The sequence below is a fragment of the Acipenser ruthenus genome, chromosome 9 (genome assembly GCF_902713425.1).
Source record: "Acipenser ruthenus chromosome 9, fAciRut3.2 maternal haplotype, whole genome shotgun sequence".
NCBI classification, from domain to species: domain Eukaryota; kingdom Metazoa; phylum Chordata; class Actinopteri; order Acipenseriformes; family Acipenseridae; genus Acipenser; species Acipenser ruthenus.
The window spans coordinates 24332479-24348008 of record NC_081197.1 but is presented as its reverse complement, the minus strand read 5'-3'; the positions used below and the strand labels follow the sequence as shown (position 1 = coordinate 24348008).

The 15530-nt window shown below is 39.8% G+C and overlaps 1 protein-coding gene across 2 annotated transcripts in view; it reads left to right on the top strand.

The window, feature by feature from the left end:
* fhdc4 (FH2 domain containing 4) overlaps positions 1 to 15530 on the top strand; it is a 96471-nt gene that overhangs the window by 65808 nt on the left and 15133 nt on the right. For both annotated transcript variants that reach the window (XM_059029730.1, XM_034008496.3), the window contains exons 5-9: positions 2422 to 2507; positions 2772 to 2872; positions 4315 to 4385; positions 4882 to 4989; positions 13267 to 13337. In XM_059029730.1, the coding sequence (XP_058885713.1) occupies positions 2422 to 2507; positions 2772 to 2872; positions 4315 to 4385; positions 4882 to 4989; positions 13267 to 13337 (437 nt within the window). The remainder of the gene's footprint in view (positions 1 to 2421; positions 2508 to 2771; positions 2873 to 4314; positions 4386 to 4881; positions 4990 to 13266; positions 13338 to 15530) is intronic.

The window sequence follows — 15530 nt, the reverse complement described above, 5'->3', positions numbered from 1 at the left end:
GCCTTTTCAACAGCGAAAGCCTGTTTGTGTTTTGCGGAGGCTAGAACTAAGATTACTGTCCGCACTAATCCTGTTTTTCTTCCTAAAGCATTTCTGTTTTCCATATCAACCAGTCAGTGGAATTGGAGGCCTTCCATCCACCTCCTTCCCAGTCTGACAGGGAAAGAAAGTTCCATACGCTCTCTGGTTAGGGCACTGCCGTATTTTGTTGACCACACTCCGAGTTGGCAGCAATCAGAGCAGTTTTGTTTGTTTGTTTGTTTGTTTGTTTCGGTTCCAAGTTCCATGGACAAGTCCTTCACTTGCGACGGCTTAGGTATTTTATCCCATTCGGTAATAGTTACATTTCGTACTTGAAAGGGAACATTAGGTTTATTATCATAACTCTGGTTCCCTGAAATAGAAATGTTACCATTACCCTTCAAGGTCGCTGCGTTCACTCCAACGCAGCAGGCCTGAAGAGAAAATGGAGCTGACCCTTATGCATCATTTGGATTATCTCCAGGGGGTGGTGATGACATCTGACGCATACGGGGCTCTTAAAGGAGCAGCTTTGTTATAAGTGCTCAGGTAATTCAGGCTATAAGTGGTTATATGCCATTCTGTAATGGTTACATTTCAATTTCAATGAAACAGGGTTCATCTAATGTTTTCAGTCTTGATTTAAAGGCAGCAAGAGTCCTAGCTTCTCTGACAGAATAAGAAAGAGTCCCATAGTGTTGGAGCCTTGCAAGAAAAGGCCCGTCCTCCCATACTCTTTCTATTCACCTTCGGAATAACCAGCAGCCCCGCATGCTGTTATCTAAGAGTGAGACTAGGAGTGTACGAGGTCAACAACTCCTGGAAAAAACTGGATGCTAATCCATTGAGGGCTTTATAACTTAAAAGCAAAGTCTTTACAATGTATTCTAAACTCCACAGGGAGCCAGTGCAAAGATGCCAAGATAAATATACTAGCAACTAGTCTCTGGTTTGAATGAGAAGTTGTAGAAATCAAACAACTGGATGCAGACTGATTTACTTTCAGCAACTTTATAGAATAGCATAATAACAATAGGCACTGTGCTCTCCTCTTCTTTAATACCTCGTTTCCGCTGCCTGGCTCTGTAGGCTTCGGCTGCCAAGGGCTAGCTGCCAGAATCAAAAGAGCATTTCAGTGCTTTTTGCCGAACCTGGCCAACCTCTGAAATTCTTGCTGTGCATCAAAGGTCGATTTTGTATTGTATTAAACAAACGACAGTAACAAATAAATTAAACCATAGGTTTATTACAAATAAAAAGCAGTCTAGTTAAGAAGAGCACAGCCAAACAGCCGTGCGACTTCAGAAGTTTGTCTTGTGTACCTAAGCAAGGTGAACATTGTTCAATTTAACAAAGTTCTCTGCTTTCGGAGAATATAATAAAGCTTAAAGAAAAACAAAAAAGTGTCATATGCGAGCTTTACCCATATAAAAGAAAAGTGTCATATGCGAGCTTTACCCATATAAAAGAAGTGTCATATGCGAGCTTTACCCATATAAAAGAAAATTGGCCACAGTGGCAGCGATTTTCCTTGTCTGTTTCTTCTCTACATGCACCTCCTGCACTTCCTTTGTAGCCATTTTAGCTACATCCAGTATGCGATAAAAACCTGACCAGATGGGCATACTGGCCACTTGGGCGAGCAGTGGAAATGCCCTGTTTTATTGGCGTGAGTATAACAGCTAGGAGGCCTTTGAATAAACTTCATGAACACACTGAACAAGTAACTGAACAAACAAGATCTGCATTAACACCTGTAGGCTACTACAGATTTAATTACTAAAACTTATTTTCTTTCACTAATACATTTTAGGACCTAATTGTATCTTCTTAAATACTGAAGCTTACACAAATACACAAACCTGCACTCAAATCCTAATTTAAAAAAGTAGTTTTATATACTTCTTTATTCTTAAATGTTTTACAACTGGAATCTGGAGGAAAACCTTTTGTATTCATTCAACAAAACTAGTGCTGAATAAAATCACAAAAAAAAGAAAACTGAAATTTGCTGATGGACCTCTCGCTATCAACAATACAGGTGCAGAAGTAACACACAAGCTATTTTCATTCACATTTTTGCATGGTGGTATAGTGTTTTTTTTTTTCATAATGTACAAAATAGAATAACAGCTGATACAAAACAATGATCTGATGGTGGATTTTAGGTTCTGTAGTGTGAACAAAAATGTGTTATTTATTTTTTTATTTATTTTTTTTTTAATGCTGGTGTTCAGGAACAAAACTAGGAATCAAAGGGTTTGCATGGTATGTCTCTGCCAATGTTGCATTGCATAGGGCAGATTTAGCCATAGCAAGCCAGAAAAGTGTTGCTAGGTTTACGGATACAGCACTCCACTGTTCCTCATACTGATCCCAGTGGTCTTCTCCATCCCACAGGTGAAGAAGCTGCGAGCATTCCGTGGAAGTCTTACTCGGCTCACTGAAGCAGATTTGTTCATGGTTATGCTTGTCCAGGTGCCCAGGTGAGTTTATCCATCTCTCTTCACAGTTTCACAGCTAACATAGGGTTGTAATTTAGGTTTTTTTAGTTGTGAATATATTTTCCAAAACTAGTATGTCTTTTGCAGAAACTAATTTTTGATGCACCTAATCAAATTAGAAGATGAATTCACAAACCATGCATTTGAGGACTGAAATAACCCTAAAGTAGCATAAAGCAGTATATTTTTTACTTTAAGGGGACTTTGTTGTATTTAATAACTTTCAAACTCTCTCTCCACCCACAGCTACAAGGAACGCTTGCAGTGTATGGTCCTAAAAGAGGAATTCATTCCACACGTAGAAAACCTCAACTACGCCATCTGCACCATGACGTTTGCAGCTAGAGGTAACTTGTTGTTTATCAACTTGTTTATTGCAACAACAAAAACAAGAATGGAACAACTAGGCTGTTCAATAAAATCCAACATCCCTGGAAGTTTGGGTTATGGGGAGAGCACTTGATATTTAACCCTTTGCTCATTTGATTAAAAGTTTTACAAACTGGCAAAAGCATGCTGCCGTGATGTACACGCGAGGCCTCAGGAATGTGGTTGGTGTGGAGATTTTAGATGTTTGGTACAGAGTAAATGAATTATTAGGGATAGAGATGGTTTTACAGCACAAACCATTCTGTCCTTTCATTCTGATTGAGCCTGTATCAATGTACACACTCTCTTTTAAAGAGAAGGCTTCTCCTGAATGACCTTAGTCAAGTAACCCTTTGATAAGCACCGTCAGATTCCCACCAGTGTGTCTGTGATTTTGTAGTTTACTGTTAACGAAGACAATATGACTTACAGGTGAAAGAACCTTCGATTTTGTCTCCCAGCTGATGGGTGAAAAACTGAATGTGAAATAGAAAAATGAAATCATCTGCATACTCTTGTGCATAAAAATTAAATTTAAAACATTTCTATGATGCCATCCTTTGACATTTGAATTGGAAAATAAATCAATTAAAATATTAAAGTGGATTTGAAAAAACAAGTCTCATGAGTTTGTTACAAAAGCCAGTAGACAACAGCTTGTTTATCTCTAAAGTCCATTGGTAAAACTTTGAGTTGGACACCACACCATCATAAAGGATATATAACACTGCAACTATTTGCATACATCTTCGTAATCACTTTGAAAACCAACATAAGGTGCATATTCCTAACATGTAATTCTTGATCTATTAAATATTTTTTGCTGAATTTGTATCAAATGTTATGAATACATATGATGTCAGATTTTCAACATAATTATATGAAGGATTGTGCACGTAGTTAAACAAAGCTATGAAGGTGTTAAGAATGCTACACTGTGTTCAATTCAAACTGAGCATTACCAGTCAGTTATATTGCTAATATTAATATGGGTTAATTACAATTGGTAATGGCATTTGGAACAAATATCAGTTGAAAAGTTTTAAGTGCAATAACTTAAGTGGTGAATCTATGTTCAAATAATGCAGTGTGCCTAACTGTACTCGGAGTGGATTTTTTACACAGATTCACTAATTTATTGTTGTTTATGCCTTATGTAAATTGTTACATTTATATGTAGAATGTTTGCAACTACAAATCAAAACATAATTATAACTTAACGTATTAGTAACAAACGTGATACTGCTCCCATTAACACTTTCCATTGAACTGTTTTAAAACAGTTTTTCATTGAAGATGTCACAATTTGCTACAGAAATTCCAATAGTCAAATAGAACACAAATAGAACGATCACCAGTTAAGAAATGTGGATGTAGAAACTGCTACTTTGTTCCTTGACCAAGTGCCTGTCTTCCCCAGAGTTGCTAAATTGTGTTGACTTGCATACAGTCATTCGTCTAGTGCTGAAGTTGGGGAATTACATGAACGCTGTGAGTACACCATGTGAAGCATTCTGTATAAGAGATTGGGAACAAAGATCAGGTGTTGCGGTTTTAGTTCTAGATTATTAGGAATGGCATAAGGTTAAATTGAAGCTTCTGTAGCCTATCTCACCATTTCAGAAGCTGATTGCTAGCTGTGGTGCTGTTGGCTTGGTAGGGGAAGTACTTTCCTCTTTTTAATCTTATCCATTGTCATCTATTCTGGGTGCATGTTAATGGTTCTCACAGTGGGAACAGTTATTGTATATATCAAAATTTGAAAATATCACAGATGAAACACTTCTTTATGGGCTGCTCAATAGGAATGTTGTAAGTTTGATATCACACACAGACCAGGAATGATTTCTATGGGGGAGGGGGGGGGGGGTGGGGTTGTTCTCTTGACTACAGAAAGCCTACTGTTTTGCCAATACTGACCACTGTATTTGTACTGGGAACGTTTGCCTCTCATGCTGTCTGGTTATACATGGTTGATTGTGTGCAGGGTGGCTATGCGGGCAGTGCTGTGGGGTTCCGGATGACATCGCTTCTCAAACTGGTGGACACAAAAGCGAACAAACCAGGGATGAACCTGATGCACTACGTTGTGATGGTGAGACATGAGTGAAGTGGTGGGGGTTGGAGATTCTTACAGTTCTGCACTCTGGGCTCTCTCCAGGAAGAATGTGAATGTATGGAAGCAAGTCTCAGCTGCACGTCTCACATGTACGTATCCCTATGCCCAATTCAGAAAGGTTTCTAGAGGCCACAGCTTGTAGCAAATTAACTTCTGCTCCTGGAGTTGCTCATTTGAATGCTTTTTTTTTTTTCTTTTTAGACGTCCGCAAAGTTGGTTGCTCCAATGCGCTTGTGCAGTACGCTGATCAAGCCTTGACTGTAAGATGTCAGTTAAAGCTGTATTATACACTTTTTAAAACAAGTAAACATATTTGGTTCCTTTTCAGATGATAAGCAATAAGCCATTTCTTAAGCTGCTGTGATAGTGTTTTAATAACATTCCCCATTCTAATACATTAGAAAAACAAAAACAAGACTACTTTGGTTCTGCAAAAATATACAGTACCTACCCTAACAAACCTCCTCGTGCTGAAAGCAAAACAAATGTCTTAAATGGACAACAGTGGCGATTTAATTACACAAGATCAATTACATGATCCTTGGCATCGTCTGGTGTTCAAAAGAATGCCAAAGCAAAGGCTATATCATGGTCAGTTTTAATTAGGGTACCCCTGCTTTAAAACTGACCATTTATTATATATAGTATATGTGACTTAAAAAGAAAAACAATGTACCTGTAACATTATTGCAGGTAGAAAATTATCAATTTGATAACATGATTTTGTACATCAAAATATAATCACATTTTTGCACTTTAAGTTACAGAAATAAAGCAGAAGTAATTGGGTTATATATAAAAATAAAAAAAAAGCACAAGTGGTCTTTACAATATTAAATTGCATGGTAACTACCAATTAGTAACATGTCTGTGCTTTAATGAAAAATATCACTAACCTTTTTAAATATTAGCCTTTTATTGTAAAAATGTTTAGTCAACCTTACGCAGCACTGCAGAGTTAGCCACCAGCCGCCAATATGAATCAATAAATAAATTAATACAAATATATTACTTGTCATGATGCATGTGCATCAACATATGAAAAAAGTAAAAGAAAACAATAAGCAAGTGTATGTTAATAAACTAATAATAATACAGTAACAGACAAACTAACGTTAACTAAAGCAAAACAACACCATCAAAAAGCTTAATCGCTATGTACTATGAAATTTAACTGGCGGGTGTGTTTCAGTCTATATGGTTAACTTAACGTTAATAAACTGTCAAACCTAAATTAACACAGCAACCCTACACACGTTACAAAATGCAGCAGCACTGTACAAGACATGCACGTTATTTAACAGAATGGTGAAGCAACTCAACAGAACGGGGAACACCAAATTGCTTGGCGACTTGTGTATGATTTTCATGTTTTTTTTCAAGAGCTCGAACAATTTCCAGCTTTGTGTAGCAAGAGAAACAGCAGCGCATTTTTCCATTTGTTTACATGCCATTTTGTAGCGATGAGGTGCACTCGTGGAAATCACAGTACAAAACGAGTCAGTGATATGATGATGATTCTGGAAAGATTTAAAACCAGTCAGTGTTCCTCAAGACACTCTCACGATGACAAGGTGCTTTTTTTACAAAACAGCACTGTATCCATGTGAACAAATTGATATCAGTACCAAGAAGGTGTTCTTTTAACCCTTTGCGGTCATATGTCGGACCTGGTCCAACACTGCAATTATTCCTATCCGGTCCAATGTCGGACCCTGTCCAACATCATCAAAAAATTGCAAAAAACGGGTTTCTAGTCGTTTTTTCTCCGAAAAGAGCCGAGAGAAGCCGAAAAAAAAGGGCGTATCTCATGAATAGTCATACTTGCCCCTGGCATCAGATAACGACGGCCATAAGGAAACAAGCTGGCTGCTAGTGCATCAGCGCTCAGAGAATATCACAGACATTTGCAGAGCTTTTTTCAGATGTTATAGTAATAAAATAATGACTTGGATCGCATTACTGAGGTGATAAAACGAGTGATCAGGAGATGATTGATCGGTATGTAATAATAATTATTATTATTATTATTATTATTATTATTATTATTATTATTATTATTATTATTTATTTATTAGCATATGTGAAAGCTATAGCGAACGAAAGGGTGGGGCGGGGCTGGAGATGCCTAGTGAGTGCTTTGTTGATATGCATGGCCTTTTAAACCTGTTTGACTGTGGGGGGGAAAAAAAAATACTTTTAAACAGCGCTTCTAAAATTAACTGCACGTGTGAAAATAAATTGGACCTGATGCGCACTTAATAAATGGACTGCAAAGGGTTAAAACCAATCCTCGCCCAAGACAACTGGAAGCTGCTAGAATGGAAAATGCTGGCAGATGTTGGTCAACGGCTTATTTTTCCCACCTGAGATTGCCACCACTAACCTTCGACCAGATATTGTCTTGTGGTCTGGATCAACACGCCTTGTTCACCTGGTAGAGTTAACAGTGCCATGGGAGGATGCTGTAGATGAGGCGTATGAGAGGAAGAAACTGCGGTATGCTCAACTAGCCACTGAAGCGGAACAGCGAGGATGGAGAGTCCGGGTTTACCCAGTGGAGGTGGGTTGTCGAGGATTTCTGGCACACTCTACAACCCGGTTTCTCAGAGACGTCGGATTCAGCGACCAAGAGTTGCGTCGCACAGTGAAGAACTTATCTGAAGCAGCAGAGAGGAGCAGCAACTGACTGTGGTTGAGACGGAAAGATTCTAGCTGGGGATCTCAAGCACAATAGAAAGAAAGAAACGCTGATGTACGGGTAAGTAAGCTGGGCTGAGTTGAGTGGGGGACGGAGGGGGGGTGATACTGGGACGTCAGAATCACCGTTGAGCCCTCTTGAGGTGTCGTGGGCTGGTCGACGAAACACCGAGATGGAAGGTGCGCACTTGAAGACCCCAGAGATGTACCCTACTTAGATCAATCCAGACGGTTGTCATGCTGATGCGCTGGGGAGACCGCACTGTGGTTGATCCCCGGAGTCAGCATCGCAGCTGTTGTGTGTGCTGATGCGCTGGGGAGGCAGTAAGCTGATCCCTGGAGCCAGCATTACACTTCAGCCATCAACACCAGGCAGAAGGAGATATCTACATCATCATATGGAAGGAAACGCAAATGGATGGAGACACATATGGATCACATTAGTTTACTGTAAAGCTACGTCTTAGTTGGTGCTATCTTGGAGAGAGCCGAGTTCAAATCAGCATGAAGTTTTAACATCTACTCTCGTGTTTGTGTTCATGAGTGCGAACATCCACAATGCTAACAGTGTATTAAGAACATAAGAAAGTTTACAAAACAAGGGGAGGCCATTCAGCCCATCTTGCTCATTTGGTTGTTAGTAACTTATTGATCCCAGAATCTCATCAAGCAGCTTCTTGAAGGATCCCAGGGTGTCGGCTTCAACAACATTACTGGGGAGTTGGTTCCAGACCCTCACAATTCTCTGTGTAAAAAAGTACCTCCTATTTTCTGTTCTGAATGCCCCTCTATCTAATCTCCTTTTGTGACCCCTGGTCCTTGTTTCTTTTTTCAGGTCAAAAAAGTCCCCTGGGTCGACACTGTCTATACCTTTTAGGATTGTGAGTGCTTGAATCAGATCACTGCGTAGTCGTCTTTGTTCAAGACTGAATAGATTCAATTCTTTTAGCCTGTCTGCATACGGCATGCCTTTTAAACCCAGGGTAATTCTGGTTGCTCTTCTTTGCACTCTTTCTAGAGCAGCAATATCCTTTTTGTAACGAAGTGACCAGAACTGAACACAGTATTCTAGGTGAGGTCTTACTAATGCATTGTAAAGTTTTAACATTACTTCCCTTGATTTAAATTCAACACTTCTCACAATATATCCAAGAATATTGTTGGCCTTTTTTTATAGCTTCCCCACATTGTCTAGATGAAGACATTTCTGAGTCAACATAAACTCCTAGGTCTTTTTCATAGTTCCCTTCAATTTCAGTATCTCCCATATGATATTTTCTAATGCACATTTTTATTGCCTGCGTGCAGTACTTTACACTTTTCTCTATTAAATGTCATTTGCCATGTGTCTGCCCAGTTCTGAATGCGGTCTAGATCATTTTGAATGACCATTGCTGCTGCTGCAATAGTGTTTGCCACTCCTCCTATTTATTATATGTAATACATACAGTACCGTTTTTATTAGGTACAGTTTTCCTGTTCCACAGGCAGATGTTTTGCGTATCTAAGGTGCATCTGGGACAGTAAATTACAGTCACGGTGGCATTTGTGACATCGGGCAGGAAAAACAGTTGCTGTTTACTTTTCACTCGTTTCACTCCTCAATAATGCAATCCAAGTCATTATTTTATTACTGTAACATCTCAAAAAAGCTCTGCAAATGTCCGTGATAGTCTCTGTGCGCTGATACAGTAACATCCAGCTTGTTTTCTTATAACCGCCCATATGGGATGCCAGTGGCAAGTATGACTAATCATGAGAGAGGCCTTTTTAAAAAAAAAAAAATAAATAAATAAAATTTTATCGGCTTGTCTCTGCTCCTGTCGCTCCCAGCTTTTCTCAGCTTTTTCCGGAGAAAAAAAGACTAGAAACCCGTTTTTTGCGTTTTTTTGATGATGTCGGACAGGGTCTGACAATGGACCGCAAAGGGTTAACACCTTTTCTTGGTGGTTGCTCTCCTGAGCGGAGGAATGTTGTCTTTTGTGTGTAGTGTTTTGATGGAACAGGTGGCAACTTATTGGTCATGTTACGTTTGTCTTCCAATGCTAAGGCCAAACATCGCAGCACCTGGTCATGGCGCCAAGTAAACCGTCCTTGGCTAAGAGCCACTTTACATCCTGCCAAAATGTGCCTTAACGTTGCAGGTGATGAACACAAAGGACATGAGGGATCCTCTCCTACCCAGAGGTTTAGGTTCTGTGGTGATGGGAGAACATTGTATGTTGACCTGATGAGGAAACTGATCCTGCTCTGTTCCATTGACCATAGGTCTTGCCAACCAATCTTGCGTTGTTCCACACTCTCCCATCTCGTCCATTCTCCCTGCTTGGCCTGGGAAATAGCCTTATACACCTCATCCTCTCCTCCTGCTTTTGCACCTCGTTGACTACCATCTTCCTCCGTTGAGCTGGGGCTGCCTTGTGCCATGTAGGAGGAGCTGAACTGAGACCAAGACCCCCTCTTCCATGCTGAACTTGCCCCATGATATCACCAATTCGAGGGGCAGCCTTTGCATCTTCCACAGCTTTCTTTGGCCCACTTTCTTCCAGTTTTCAAGACAGGTGCTGCCTCCCTTACACATTTGTCACGTGACTCTACTAATGTTATTTCCAGTCTGACCTTGGCGCACTTAAACTACTTGGTTAGAGCAGAGACAGGCAGCTGCAGTATTCCTTTACCATAAAGTCCCACTCTGCTGAGGCAGCGTGGAACTCCCAACCATTTCCTGATGTATGAACTGATTAAAGCTTCCAGCTGTTGTCAAAGAAACCTCGTACACAGTCAGTGGCCACAGCAACCTCGGCAGTAGACCAAACTGAAAGCACCAGAGTTTTAGTTTACCTGGTAAAGCGCTGCTTTCTATGCTCCTTCAACCCTTCCACTGCTTGTTGTCTAACTTCTCCCACACGAACTGTGTCCTTTGGATCCCTGTTGTACCATCTCCCAAGACTCTTCACTGGCTTCTCAGACACTGTTGGTATTGCCTCACCGTTAATGAAGAAAGTTTTATCTACTACTTTGCCTTTAATTATAGAGATGCTCCTTGATTTAGTGGGCTTGAATTGCATTCGTGCCCATTCTATGTTATTGGTTAATTTGTCCAATAACCGATTAGTGCAGGTTACTGTTGTAGTCATGGTTGTCATGTCATCCATGTATGCTCGAATTGGTGGTAGTCGCATTCCAGAAGCCAAGCGCTCTCCTCCTACTACCCATTTTGATGCTGTAATGATTACTTCCATTGCCATGGTAAAAGCCAGTGGAGAAATGGTGAATCCTGCCATTATTCCAACCTCTAGGCATTGCCATGTAGTGCTGAATTCTGAAGTTGAAAAACTAAGTTGCAAATCTCAAAAGTAGGCTTTCACTAAATTTGTTATTGTCATCGGTACACTGAAAAAATCAAATGCTGCCCAAAGAAGTTCATGTGGCACTGAACCATATGCATTAGCCAAATCCAGGAATGTCACATGGAGCTCCTTCCTCTCCTTTTTTAGCTGATTGAATTTGTTGCCAGATCACATTGATGTGTTCTAAGCATCCTGGGAAACCTGGAATGCCCGCTTTTTGTATTGAAGTGTCAATGAAGCAGTTCTTTAATAGTTAAGTTGACTATCTCTGAGCAATAATGCTGAAGAAAATCTTGCCTTCTACATTTAATAGGGAAATAGGATGAAACTGACTGATGCTTGTAGAATATTTCTTTAGGTATAAAGACTCCACCTGCTCTGCACCATGCTCTTGGTACAACCTGTTTTTCCCATGCCACTTTCATCAATTTCCACAGAATTCGTGGAACTCCTGAAGCACTCTTGTACACTCTGTACGGAACTCCATTAGGCCCTGGAGATGATGAAGCCCTTTCTTTTTTCACAACTTGCTCTACTTCTTTCCACTTAAGTGCACAGTCCTCCATTTGGTATTCTGGTGGATTGATAGGTGGGATGTCTGACGGAATTGACATAGGCTCCTGCCTTTTTGAATCTGTATGTGTTTCCTCCAAATATCTTTCCAGCTCAACCTTAGATGCTTTTAGTGTGCCATTCTTCTCACTGGTGAATAACTTCACAAATTTGAATGGGTCTTTATAAAAGTTAGTTTTCGCACCCTCCTTCTTTTTGTAGCGTTTCCGTAGGTGCTCAGCTCTGCGCAATGTTGCAAGCTTATCTTTTATGACCCTTTGTAAGAGATTGAGTCCCTCCTTCTGACTTTGTTCTGCTCTTCTCCATTGCTTCCTCAGCTGTCTCCTTTCTCTAACTAAGCGTTCAATCTCCTGCTGCCGTCTAGACTTTCCAGGAATAGTTTGTACTTTTTCCTTCCTTTTTTCAACTCCAAACCTCTCGCTTCCATATGCGTAGATGATGTCCCCAAATTTATCCAGCTTCTTTTCAACTGTCCCACTTAATCTTTCCAATGCAAAGCAGAGATCTGTGTTTACTGTGTCCCATGCAGTTTTCTCACAAGCTCTTGGCCATTTAACTCCAGGCTTGTGCCCGTTGAGGTTCTTTTCTCTCTTATGCTGGTTTGTCTGACCGGGTTCACAAGGATCATTAGGTTCATCACTAACTGTGTCCATGCAAGTCCTCGTCACGTCTCTGACAGGGGTGCTGATATCCTGCAAACCTGTGGTTTGCTTCCTGTCGCTGGATTTCATTCGACTGACTTGACTGACTTCGTAAGAAGTACTGATCTATGCAAGGCCCTTGTCCCTTCTCCACTCAAGCATTTCATTCTCCCTTGATGAATCTTCAAACCCCTCCCCTGCTCCAGCCGCAGACAAAGACCTGGAATTCCATGTCTTTGCTAACTGCCGATCTTGAACTAGTCTTTTGTGAAGTACTCTCCATACTCATATCTGTTTCAACGTTGAGTCATCTTCCACCCCCGCTCTCGCAGACTCTAGGGGTATTTTTCTCTTTACTTTCTTAGAAGCTTTGGGCAGGTGTCTCCAGCCTCCTGTAAACACAGAGCTGGATACTGCCGACAAGGGTAGCTAACCCTTGCCAGCCCCAATGGGGTCTCTTTCCTCCTGTCAGCTGTCTCTCCAGGCTGTCACGTGGTCTTTCCCTTGTTGCCAGCTGCACTATTCACAGAAGTCACTGGATGTATCCAGTTCTTTTAAATTATGTAAGTATAAAAGTATAATTAATATATATAAAAAAAAGTTTTTGATCCAGTGATCTTTGGTGTGCTAGGCAAACATGCTAACCTCTACACTACAGTGATGTCATCACCTCGCACACAGAGCTGACAGGCAGGCAGGGAGAATGAGCCAGTGTAGTGTTAGAAAATTTAACTTGCGGTAATACGGTATTACAATTGGCAATCTAAATGATCAGGAGTTTGTCTCCCGACAAAAAAGTTGATTCGCAGAGGGCATGCTCTTCACTTTTTATAATACAACAGCAGTTATCTGCTTATTTAGAGGGAAGTGCCCCATGCCCCTATATTTGTTACTCTAATAGCTTTTGTTTTTCATGTGCTACATAACTTTTCCACCCCCCTCCCAGTGTATATTCTAACACACTTTCTATTATTCTGCCTCTGATGCAGGAAGCAGAGAAGAAAGACGTCTCTCTTCTGAATTTCTCCAATCAGTTGCAACACATTGGTCCTGCTTCCAGGTAAGGATGACCAGTCCTATCTTGGTCCCCTTGGCTTCCAAAAAGGGGTCCAGTTGCCTGTCAGGTTGGTTAGTTTGTATTACTGATGCAGCGCAAGATTTCATTTCATTATTGGAGAGTGTCTAATTCCACAACAGCCAGTGTCTGGATACTCCGTGCATACCTTTGCTATTGTTTTCTGTAAATCGATTGATCGGAATTAGAATATAGTGGAGAAACGTTTGAACTTGTCAACAGTATTAAGTTAACTATTGAGCTGTTGCCATGTGGGAAATGTTTTGTAATACTTTCTGCTTAGTTGTTGGTCATGTTTACCTCCTGCCAATTGAATAGCACCATAATTATGTCTAGTTGTCTTGGGATATGTTTTAAAAAAAAAAAAAAAAAAAAAACATACATACATACATACATACATACATACATACATACATACATACATACATACATACATACACGCATACATACACACACAGTTGTAGTCAAAAGTTTACATACCCCAATGTAAATTTTTATAATTTCTAGAAATTTCTCAAAAACAAAATTATAGGAAAAATCTTTAGTAGCAAAAGTGTTACTTTTGTGGATGAGGGAAAAAAAGTTACAAAAAATAGATACTATTCATACACTGACAAGGAAAATTTAAATTAATAGCTAGTTGAGGCACCTTTTAGCAATAATAACCTCTTTTAAACAATTCGGATATTTGTCAAGGAGCTTTTGGCTTGATTCTTTAGTGATCTCTGACCATTCTTCAATGCAGAATTGTTCCAGTTCATTCAAATTCCGAGGACTTCTCTTGTGCACAGCCTTCTTCAACTCATACCAAAGATTCTCAATCGGATTTAGATTAGACTTTGACTAGGTCATTCCAGAACCTTGATTTTATTCTTCTTTAACCATACTGAAGCAGATTTTGATGTGTGTTTTATTTGGATCGTTGTTGTGTTGGAATGTCCAGTTGTGCTTTTAAACCAATTTTGTAGCGGAAGGTTTCAGATGATTGGCCAATATCTTTTGGTATGCTATGGAATCCATTTTACCATGTATTGGAACTACATTTCCTGCAATTAGAGGAAAAACAGCCCCATAGAAGGATGTTCCCACCTCCATGCTTGATAGTAGGTATAGTGTTCTTTTCTTTGTACGCCTCACCAGACTTTCTCCAAACGTAAAGACTATCAGTGTGACCAAATAGCTCGATTTTTGTTTCATCACTCCACAAAACCTTTGACCAGAACTCATATCCATTATTCAAATTCCATTTTGCAAACTTTAAGTGATTGTCCTTGTGACGTTTTCCTAAGAGTGGCTTTTTCCTTGGCCTGCGACCATTGAGACCTTCACCATGCAATACTCGATCTATGGTTGAAATGGAAACCCAAGTTCCACTTGCAGCCAATTCACTTTGAATATCTTTGGCAGTCAATATCGGATTGTTACTAACCTTCCTCATAATTCTTATACTTGTTCTTGGTGAAAGAACATTCTTCCAGACTGAGGGAGTGTTGTGACAGGACCATGAGTCTTGTACTTCTTGATAATAGAAACAACAGTTGAAATTGGGATACTCAAGTGCTTGGAAATCTTCTTGTATCCTTCTCCAGCTTTATGACAATAAATCATTTTCTGCCCAAGGTCTTCAGATAGCTCATTACGTTTTCCCCCATATTGATTTATTGATAATGACAGCAATCATCCTATTCCTAACCTATTTATACTCTCTAAGAATGTTCACCTACAATCCAGCATTTTCTAGAATTAGGTTCTGCATTATCATATTGAAATTTCTAGTGCCTTGTAGACCAGTACTATCATAGCATCAAAGGGTTTGGATAAGGGTAAGGGTATTGGATAAAGGCGTCTGCTAAATAAACAAATAATAATGAATACTTTTGAATTAGTATTTTTGAAGTTTTGCCAAAAAAATGTACCCTAAAATTTGTTTGAGATTTCCATTGGGGTATGTAAACTTTTGACTCCATCTGTGTATGTATGTATGTATGTATGCATGTATGCATGTGTGTGTGTGTGCGCCTTGAAAAAGTCTTCACACCCTTGAACATTTTTCACATTCTGCTGCCTAAAAAATACAACTCAAAATGCATTAAAGTAGGAGTTTGTTTCACTGATCTACACAACATCATCTACACTTTCAACGTGAAAGAACAATTATAGAAATATTCAAAAAGTAAT